Source organism: Leptidea sinapis, chromosome 42 (genome assembly GCF_905404315.1).
Source record: "Leptidea sinapis chromosome 42, ilLepSina1.1, whole genome shotgun sequence".
Lineage (NCBI taxonomy): Eukaryota > Metazoa > Arthropoda > Insecta > Lepidoptera > Pieridae > Leptidea > Leptidea sinapis.
Genome location: NC_066306.1, coordinates 8,499,214 through 8,510,748, shown reverse-complemented (window position 1 = coordinate 8,510,748; position 11,535 = coordinate 8,499,214). Strand labels below are relative to the sequence as shown.

The window sequence follows — 11,535 nt, the reverse complement described above, 5'->3', positions numbered from 1 at the left end:
GTTTTTTTAAAATTAGTTTTAAATCCAGTTTTGAATAGAAATCTTCAGATATAATCGTACAATAGATACAAGATCACCTTTTGAGTTAATCATGTTAATAATTTAAACAATTTGTTTTTTTTTAAGCTGATGACTCTCACTTCTGGGATTAATTAAATAAATTAAATTTGAAATTGAATAATCATGTAACTCTAAGTGCAAATAATATAAAAAAATAAAAGAATACCTCAACGTTAGATCACTTTAGCGAGGGACACGGGAATTTCCCGCAATAACACATATTGACTCATTTAATAGTTCATATTTTAATCAACAGCACAATATAAGTATCTAGTAATGATCGTTGTACTTAACAGCTACCTATAAATATAAGTGTTTACGTAGTTTTTGTTGACGTAGCTCTAATGGTTACTGTGGTAGGCAAACGAATAATATTTTACCGTCCAACAAACTACTTTAGAAAATTTGTAGTATAATATTTGGTTGTGTGTCATATTATTACATATATTATGTGTTAAAATAGTAATTATAATGTGATCGACGCTCTATTTACACAAATTATTCAGCCTACAAATATAACCATATTATAGTTTGTAAAGATATAAATATAAAACGTATTCATAAATATACGGTACGGTTTTTTATGTAAAACATAGAAATCATAATATTGGAATAAATTTGTTCGGTAAATAGTTTTACATATTTTCTTCAAATAACTACAGTAACATTGAAAAGAGCAGTAACTGTATTTTGTTTTTTTGTTCGATTATATTATACAAAATATAATTCGGTATTGTATCGACTGAGGGAAGCTGGTGTGGTGTGCACTTCACCCTGCAGTTTTGTGAAGTCTTTTTCAAGCTTCTTAAGATGATCTTCAAAACTTCATCCCATTATGATTATGTCATCCAAGTAGACAAGGCAGGTTTTTCCCAACATACCTGCCAGCACATGCTCCATCAACCACTCGAAGGAAGCTGTGGCGTCACATAATACTGCATAACCCTTTCCGGTTGAAAAAGCCGTCTTCTCCTTGTCTTACCTTATCGACTAATTGTACTTCAAACGCAAAATAGTTACCTAATCGTTAAAATGTGCTTATCTCTTATTAAATATACTTTGTTGGCACATTTTTATTATAAGATTTGCCATTAATTATATACTTAAATAAAAAAATCTTAAAATATATGCATAAGTAAAGTAAATATAAAATCTACATTGAATATTTTTAAAGAACTAAGATAAGCTGGGTGTTCTACAAAAGCTATTTGTCTGTATATTAGTATACTTATCCGAAAAAAGGCAAAAACTAGATACTGAATAGATTTAAATTTTAATTGACAAGAGAACGGGAGAACATAATATCATAAGCAACTTATTTCGACGTTAGATGTTGTATTTTTGCTGCTTTAAAAAATCCACACGGACGACGTCGCGGGCAGCATCTAGTAATAAATATTATATTTTGATTACAAAATGTAACCACGTTGTTTTTATAGTTATGCCTTAGAACATAACTTGTGTTCTATTACATTCATAAATTTATTTTCTAGCGAACACATTCCTATGAAAAGATTTACTTACTTGGTATAGTATTTACCTTTTATAAATTTAATAGATCTGTCGCATTAATCGAGGAGGCTATATAGTTTATCAATACCAAATAGTTGAGTTACAAATATTATTAAGTACATCTATAGTTTCTTCTATCCCTTGCCGTAATGTCCCCATTTTCCATTACCCCATCCACTCCAAGCGGGAGCATCATTACCCCCAAACACCCTTAAACCAGGGTATCCATAATTAGTACCAGCTAAGGATGTCTTCAAAAGGTTACTGCCGATACTGGCGTAGCTGCCACTCATCACTCCTGTTCCTGAATGTCCTCCGTATGTTCCCGTTATATGAAATTGGAGCGGGATGTGAATACTCTTGAGGCCGTAGTCTGAATGTAGACGTAGCCAGAAGGTCTCAGCTGCCTCCATATCTTCTTTTTCTGTTGGCTCTGTCACTGTAACCATTTATACATATTATACTGGGTGGAACCAGACAACCTCTGGTACGGAAGGGCTCCGTAGATCACTCTATAACTGAGTTATAGCTATTGGCATTAAAGCAAGAAAATTGAGGTGTTGCAGAAAAAAAATTAAAAGTTGATTGGAGACTTTTAACTTATACAACGTTTCTAATACTATCTGTTGTGGCGAAACACATTTCTGTTTTTGAATTTTTATAATTCTAGGGAATAGGTATTAATTATTGAGATGATTCATAAACGGACTGCATTTCATTTTGTTATTAAAAAAATAAAATCATGCCACACATCATTTTTATTTTAGAAATTTTCAGTGTCAATATTATATTGAGAATCATGGTCCATTTGCAACCAATTTTAGGATGTAGTTGTTTTACACCAAATAGATTTGTTAAATTAAGGTAAAAAGTACACTTTGAATGTCAAAAGTTTTACCATTTACTACCCCTTCGGAAAATGTTGAGCTGAGTTGGCCTTACCTACATAAATACACTTTACCAGTGGGAGGCTCCTTTGCACAGGATGCCGGCTAGATTGTGGGTACCACAACAGCGCCTATTTCTCCCGTGAAGCAGTAATGTGTGAGGATTACTGTGTTTCGGTCTGAAGGGCGCCGTACCTAGTGAAATTACTGGGCAAATGAGACTTAACATCTTATGTCTCAAGGTGCGCATTTGTAGTGCCGCTCAGATTTTTTGGGGTTTTTCAAGAATCCTGAGCGGCACTGCATTGTTATGGGCAGGGCGTATCAATTACCAGCAGCTGAGCGTCCTGCTCGTCTTGTCCCTTCTTTTCATAAAAAAAACATACATACATACAAGAAAATCAAATAAAAATCACTACCGTATAGACAAATAAAGAGTACGAGAGAGAAAATATCTCCAGCATGATATAAAAGGTATTCAAATCTATTGTTACTGTGACCGATATTGATTCACGAGTCGTAAACAGTCATACTAGACATTATCTCCTTACTATTTTAATATTAAACCATTAGCTACCAGGTACCAGTACACACTGACAAATATAATTGGTCTCGCATCATCGAGCTGTTATGTCATCTATAACTAAGACAATGGTAAGACACACATCAAATTCAAATTCAAATATTTTTATTCAAAATAGGATGTGAAATCACTTATTGAAAGTCAAAAAAACTACCACCCATTCCAAAATGAATGCCTCAGGCCTGAGAAGAATGAGCGCAACAAACTCAGCGGGCTTTTTTTTTTCATCAAAAATATGTTTTACATTTAAAGTAACATTTACAAAGTAACAAAGTAACATTGTACAATTAAACTTATTATTTAATAGCCTGAGGGCGGTCACTCCATTCCCAATCTGTGGTATCATTAAGAAAGTCATTTATGTTATAGTAACCTTTACCACACAAACGTTTTTTAACAATTCTTTTGATTAACGTAATACTTTTGTTTTGAAAATTTTCTGGGATCTTGTTGTAAAAGCATATACATCGCTCCACAAAAGACTTACTAACTCGACTTAGCCGAGTAGTAGGCATCATCAGTTTATGTCTGTTCCTGGTGTTAACATTATGGTTATGACAGTTTCTAGCAAATTCACTTATGTGCCTATGAAAATACATTACATTATCAAGAATATATTGAGAAGCAACAGTCAAGATGTTAATTTCTTTGAACTTTGCTCTCAATGATTCTTTAGGACCTAGATTATAAATAGCGCGAATAGCCCTCTTCTGCAGCACAAATATTGTATTAATATCGGCAGCGTTGCCCCATAGCAATATACCATAGGACATAATACTATGGCAATAACTAAAGTATACTAGTCGTGCCAATGAACCAGTCTGCCACAAAAAATAAAATTGTGATCTAATATAATGACTCGTTCAATACTTACCACTTTTTGCAGGAATGGCCGTTTGTCTCCATCTTATTTTGAGGTTATCTTGAATTTCCGCAAGAGGTGGGCTTGGTCCCAAGTAAAGTGCTGGATCCAATACAGCACCATCGGATAACTCAAGAAATTGTAAATGGTATAGAATTATTAGCTGAAATAAATATTTTTAAATGAAATAAATAGAATTAAGTTATTTTATTATCTCACCAGTATTTGGGCTAACTTATTATAACTTGGTAATTTTCGCGCTGAACCTATCATAATTATCAAACCCATAATTTGTGTAGGTAATTTTAACGGTCGTAAATGTTTTAAATTATATACTAACGATGTTATCCAAAAAGGAAATAGAATTCGACTTCGCAAAAGTCGATTTGTAAAATTGATTATGGCCGCGATGTGGTACTAAATTATTATCAAACCCGATTTATTAGTTCATTAAAATTAGTTTGTGTATTGCCGTAAAGCGTAAAATGTTTGGCCGAGACTAATTAATATGGTATTTGAATATAAAATTAAAAAAAAAAAAAAATGAAAAGGGATCCATATCTAATCCATACATTTACAATAAATTACAGAAGAACATCTCTTACGGAGATATCACCAAGAAAATAATAATTAAGATTTTAACTGATTTTGATTGGCAAGTCGTAAACAGTCAGACGCTTGGAATTAGCTCCTTATTAACTTGGACATTAAAATAACGCAGCAATTGTTAACGCTACTCATTGACAAATCAAAATTGATGACGCAGCATCGGGCTGTCAGGCCTTTTATACGCTAGTAATTAGTATAATCATCGCATTATTAATAATAAAACGCTAATAGAAAGTAAAATAATATAATAACTTGGAGCGTGTTTGAAGCTTAGCGAACGTTCGTTAAATTTCTTTATTCATAATCGTTTGTTAAGCCTCCGATAACTTATATTCCTAGAGGAATACATGCGCTTTCCTTTATTACTAGTTTTACCTTGTTGTATCTCCGTTAGTGGTACTATAGATCGTATGCAAAGTTACCATTTTAGGGAAAAAATGTGATTTTAACCTATTCATCGAGATTTTGTCTCTGAAAATAGAGTGACTCACAATGAAAAATTTTTGTAGAACAGATAAATAATAATCAGAATAAGTCAGATAATCAATAATAATTCAGAATCTTTGTCGTATCACCGCTCTTCGATAACACTTCCCTTAAAGGCTCGCCTAGTATCGGAATACTGGGTCTCGAAATCTCGAGCGATTGCCAATTCCGTGGCCATCTGGAGGGCAAAGCCAAATTGGCTTCGAAGAAGCTGGGCGTCATCAATAGAGCACGGCAATACTTCAAGCCGGCCCACATTCTAGCGCTCTACAAAGCGCAGGTCCGGCCACACATGGAGTATTGCTGTGATCTCTGGTCTGGCGCACCCCAGTATCAGCTCGATTCATTTGACCGCGTGCAACGCAGAGGAGCAGCTCGAATTGTCGGGGACCCAGTGCTCTGTGAACGGCTGGATCACTTGGCGTTGCGTAGAGACGTCGCTTCATTGTGTGTCTTCTACCGCATTTATCACGGGGAGTGTTCTGAAGAGCTGTTCAACCTGATTCCTGCCGCCGAATTCCACCTTCGCACAACACGCCACAAATTAGGATATCATCCCCACCATCTGGATGTGTGGCGGTCCTCCACAGTGCGGTTTTCAAGGAGCTTTCTTCCACGTACTACAAAGCTGTGGAATGAGCTTCCTTGTGTGGTGTTTCCGGGACGATACGACATGGGTACCTTCAAAAAAAGCGCGTACACCTTCCTTAAAGGCCGGCAACGCGTTTGTGATTCTTCTGGTGTTGCAAGAGAATGTGGGCGGCGGTGATCACTTAACATCAGGTGACCCGTACGCTCGTTTGTCCTCCTATTCCATAAAACAAAATCTAAATAATGCAAAGATGTGACATGATGGTATTATTTACCATGTTATTATAACGCAATTAACGTTCAATTTTCAAACCTTAATAAATTTATCGAATTTCAATGATATTTTTTCGTTTCGATTTAAAACAGATCATGTTTTTGTTATCGAGGGCTTCAAATAGGTTTATAGAAGGGTTGTAGCTTCTTCTATAAGTCACATCAACTTTCAAATCAAATCAAATCAAAATCACTTTATTCATGTAGGTCACGGAAATGACACTTATAAATGTCAAAAAGTATTTTTCTTATTGAATCTACCGCTACTTCGTAAAGGGTTTAGCTAATGAGAAGAAGTAGCAAGAAACTCATTGCCACTCTTTTACATCAAGTCTTACATTTTCATCGACTTACAAATCATTTCAATTGTAATATACACTGGCCTTTAAAAGTAAGTATCACACTTTTAAAATTGGGATAACGTTTTAAGTTCACAAGTTATACTTTCGAAATAAAAAGGACTCCAAAGAGAATTTAATTTTGTACATAAAAACTTTATAGTCGGTAACCTTCTTTTAAGAATTGGCTGAAAAAAAACTTCAAAAACAAAACCATTCCTTTTTCAAAGTGGACGTTTCCGAATTACAATTTTACCATTCACATTTTTCTTTCTGTTTTAAATTTTTTTCAAGATCTTGTTTTAAAAATTTATGCTAAAAAGCACATAACATTTATTTATCATGCCTCTTTCAGTTGAAGAATGTGCTAGGATCATGGCTTTTCTGGAACTAGGCATCAGTATGCGTCGCACTGCAAGAATGGTGGGTGTGACGGTACGAACGGTCCAGAAGGTAAAGCGAAGAAGAGACTGGACACCATCTGAGGAGACCTTTTAATGGCAGACCCAGGTGTACCAGTGCCCGAGAAGATCGTTATATTATTTCCACTGTGTTAAGAAATCGCCACCAAAATGCAGTTGAAGTCCAGCAACAGCTACTTCAGACCCGGAGGGACTACATTAGTGAAAGTACAGTGAGAAGAAGACTTGCTGAAGCAAATTTGAAACCCCGAAGACCAGCGAATGGCCCAAAACTCGAGAGACAGCATCGAGTAGCGAGACTGCGATACGCCCGTGAACACATGCAGTGGGATGAAGAAGAATGGTCAAGAATTTTGTTTGCAGATGAGTCTCGATTTTCCCTTTATACTTCTGATGGAAGGCGAAGTGTTTACAGGCGACCTGGTGAGCGATACCTTCAAGCCTGCATCTCAGAAAGAGTCCAATACGGTGGAGGCAGTGTACATGGGCTGGCATATCTTCAGAAGGTCGCACAGAGCTAGTAGCCATAGAAAATGGCACCCTCACTGGGCAAAGATATGCTCAAGAGATTCTCAATGAGTATGCAGGGCCGTATTTAGCAAATATGGGTGATGGATCGATGCTGATGCATGATAATGCCCGGCCACACACGGCTCATATCGTACAAGAGTATATTCAGGAGGTCGGTATCAGCGTGATGGCTTGGCCATCAAGAAGTCCTGATCTCAACCCGATTGAACGCGCCTGGGATGAGCTTGGGAGGCTAGTCAGAAATCGCAGACCACCACCTACTACCCTCAGGGCACTAAAGCAGGCCCTGGTAGAAGGATGGGAGAATATTCCCCAACATCGGATCCGAAACCTAGTGTTCAGTATGCCAAACCGGCTCGATGCTGAAATCAGAGCTCGAGGAGGCAATACCAGTTATTAAAAATTAAATAACATGTAATACATTTTAGTTGAATTTTTTTCCACTTAACTAAAAATGTCTATTTTCATTGTTTTATCTTTTTTAAGTTAAAAAAGTTTCTAATGTACAATTTTAGTTTCTAAGAATTAAAGCCTATAAAATTTGCAACAAAACGTTTTTAATCTTAAATCTCTACCTTCTATAGTTAAGAAAAAAAATTAATTTGAAAAGTGTGATACTTACTTTTGCAGGCCAGTGTAATATGTAAAGTGATACAACAAACATACTTAAACGTCAAATAGTCAATGCCTTACATGAGTAAGCCAAAAAAGTAAATGTACATTAAAACAAAAGTTATTGATTACAGTAGCTGCATCATCCACACACACCGTAAATAAATAAAGGTATCCCGTAAGCATTTTATAAGCGATTTTAAATAAAAAATATATATATATATATAACAACTTTTAAGAATCTGAAACAGAGTCTCCGGCAACAAGACCATCCTGCCACCTGCCACTATCGGATCGGATTATGAATACCATTTTCAACAAACTTACTCGTAAAGTGAACTTGCTCTCTAGACACTCGGCTGATGTACGCCCACAGCCTCGTGTATATGAACAACATAGGTCACTTCATCATAAATACTATTTATTACCAACAAGCGTATACGAACGATGTTTTAAACTTCCGATAAGTCATTATGGATAAGACCTCTATAAATAATCTCAAAATCTCAATACTTAAGTCTATAAATAAATAAACACCTAATATAAATTGTCTTGTTTATATAAAACAGTGTGTTCATGTAATATTTAACGCGAGATTGATGTAAACATTTTTGATTCATGAGGTATTTTTAATATTTTTATTGAAATATATATAAAAAAATAATAATTTACCTACAACTATATTTTTTATAGTGAAAGATAATTAAATTTAATAAAAATTAAATAAACACTAAGTTGGTCTTTCACGTTTTGTACAAGTCAGGCCATTATGAGTTTTTATTGATGAAAGAGTAACTGACAATGTTTTTTTATTATTTTAAATAATTTTCGGTTATTATTTTATCAATTATTGCAAAAAATATTAAACTGACGATTAGTTACTTCAAGAGACTTCTAGAGCGTTATTTCTGTCCCAAAAAGTTATGTAAGTTACTATCAATACGAGCCTAAAAAAGTTTCACTTCAAAAAGACTTACCATAATTAACATGATGCGTGTTGTATTAAGATATTGGACACACTAGTCCTGTCTGGCTGTTATGGAGATACTGAGATGAAACTTTCTCTGGATTAGAGATTTGATTACTCAAGGACGGAGTTTTGGAGAAAGTACCATTTTTATGCTCGTAAAAAGACAGGGAATCGATGCTATGGCGGTCAATGAATCAAGGCTCGATTTATAAGACTATTTGGTGGCTTTCTAGTTGTTATTGTGAGACTGGATCAAAAGGAGGAGACACGAAGTTTCTATTACTTTCTCTGGATTAGAAATTTGATATTTCAAGGACAGTGTTTGGGAATGTCTAATAATTGGGATGAAAACATTTTTAAAGCACGCTAAAGTATTTCGATTTGATAATGTAATGTCGGCTAACTACTCGATTAGCGCCGTGAGCATCGCCGTTGTATTTTATATTATTAATCCCATTCTGATGACGTTTGTACTTATGTCAAGTGTTCCTAGTACACACCGCTTATATTATATTGTCTATGTTCATACCATTCTTATTCCTATGTTGGTTTATGTTTTTAAACAACGGAAACTACGCCCACGTTATTTATTAGAGCGTAAGTACTTCCGTTCGTAAAACTACAAGCGCTATTGAGTACAGTAGATGCATTAATCCATACATATTCTAAATAAACAAAGGTGGCACTATATCAAGATTATGAAGATATTTACAACTACAACTACGCAATAGGTTGAACTGTTGACTCTCACCACAGAGCCTCCGGTTCGATCCTCGCCTGTCACGAACCGATGTGTATTCGGTTTTCGTTTTCAAATGTAAGTTTATTCAATGCTGCATAAGGTCGCCAACACACTTGTGACCACACAAGTGACCAGTATGCTCGTTTGTACTCCTCTCCCATAAAACAATAATAATTACTAAGATTACCTTTAAAAGTAACAAATAGAAAAAGAGTTCTCAATAACGTGATATTCAGTCACAAATCCTTTTAAACATTTCCACACTGGTCACTTGATCTGTCCGTGATATTCTTCAATACCAGTAACACCACATCTTGAACGATATGCTGCCAGAGCTGGTAGTTGCTGGTAGTGTTTCTCGTGTGTTTGTTTGTCTGTCAATTTGATAATTTTATGGAAATATTATGGATTTTATTTACATGTCCATTGTTTACTAGCTGTCCTGACAGATACTGTTGTCTTATTCTTATCGACATCTCCACTAAATATAGTAATAAAAAAAATAACAAATTATATACCTACTACAACAGCAGGTAGGTACTTCTACCACTTCCAAAAACATAAATATAAAAAAAGATAATGATGATATTGATCTCGTTTGTATAAAAAATGGCCATAAATGACTTATCAACTAGATATACATTATATATGATATTGGTATAACTATTGAGTGATTTAACTTATTTAAATTATCACACATAATATTATTGTATTTAAATTAAACAAATACACAACAGCATTAACTTAATTACAAGATTGTTTTTAAAAGACATACGAGTCTGCGACGTGTTGTTACCTATTGTCATATTGTTGTTTGATGATGTTGTAAATCACCAAAATCAAAATATATCATAACGAAAATAGTGCAAGTAATAATGTGTGATAAAATTAACTTTAAGTTACACTTGAACATAAACTAAAATAAATAAATAAGCCTTTATTCAGACAAAATACTTAATTGTTTTACGTGCACAATTATTATTTCAATTTGACAATGTTTTCCTTCATAAGTTAATTATTGAATTTGTTAAATTATTAACGTTTTTGTCTGTTTGTCTATTATAGACATAGGCCTGCAGCACCAGAGGAATCACAAGAGCGTTGCTGGCCTTTAAGGAAGGTGTACGCGCTTTTTTTGAAAGTACCCATGTCGTATCGTCCCGGAAACACCGCATAAGGAAGCTCATTCCACAGCTTTGTAGTACGCCTTTCATTCACCTTCGCACGCCACAAGCGTGTCGGGCGAAGGTGAAATTCGGCGGCAGGAATCAGGTTGAACAGCTCTTCCGAACACTCCCCGTGATAAATGCGGTAGAAGACCCACAATGAAGCGACGTCTCTACGCAACGCCAAGTGATCCAGCCGTTCACAGAGCGCTAGGTCCCCGACAATTCGAGCTGCTCTGCGTTGCACGTGGTCAAATGGATCGAGCTGATACTGGGGTGCGCCACATCAGAGATGACAGCAATACTCCATGTGAGGCCGGACCTGCGCTTTGTAGAGCGCTAGAATGTGGGCCGGCTTGAAGTATTGCTGTGCTCTATTTATGACGCTCAGTTTCTTCGAAGCCACTTTGGCTTTGCCCTCCAGATGGCCACGGAATTGGCAATCGCTCTAGATTTCGAGACCCAGTATTCCGATACTAGGTGAGGCTTTAAGGGAAGTGTTCTCGAAGAGCGGTGATACGGCAAATGGGATTTTTTTTAGTGGTAAACGCGCAAACTTGAGTCTTCTGGGGGTTAAATTGGACAAGGTTCAACTTACCCCATTCCGCGACCTTCTCGAGACAGGACTCGATAGAAGACACAAGTTTTTCCCGGCACTGGTCGACGTTTTCCCGAGAGAGACCTGAATGGCCCGTGTATACGTCATCACCAGTGCTGTCGTCTGCATAGCAATGCATGTTGGCGGTGTCCAACATATCATTGATACGCAGAAGAAACAGCGTGGGAGATAGCGCACAGCCTTGGGGCACTCCAGCATTCACGGGCTTCGTCTTCGAGCAATATCCGTCGACAACGACCTGTATGCGACGCGCAGTGAGGAAGCTGGAGGTC

General features: G+C 36.0%; 1 protein-coding gene across 1 annotated transcript; it reads right to left on the bottom strand.

Moving 5' to 3' along the window:
* Positions 1-286: 286 nt before the first annotated feature.
* Positions 287-8,802, bottom strand: LOC126976884 (uncharacterized). The gene is made up of 3 exons (XM_050825520.1): positions 8,744-8,802; positions 3,917-4,067; positions 287-2,011 (listed from the first exon to the last, which is right to left on the bottom strand). Exons 1-3 carry the CDS (start codon positions 8,753-8,755, stop codon positions 1,707-1,709), a joined length of 468 nt encoding a protein of 155 aa, XP_050681477.1. The 5' UTR covers positions 8,756-8,802; the 3' UTR covers positions 287-1,706.
* Between the last annotated feature and the right edge of the window lie 2,733 nt (positions 8,803-11,535).

Bases quoted from the DNA above. Each gene is read 5' to 3' on its own strand.
- LOC126976884 (XM_050825520.1), bottom strand. The intron at 2,012-3,916 runs GTAAGTATTGAA...AAATGGTTACAG, and splicing joins GGCCATTCCTGCAAAAAGTG to TGACAGAGCCAACAGAAAAA.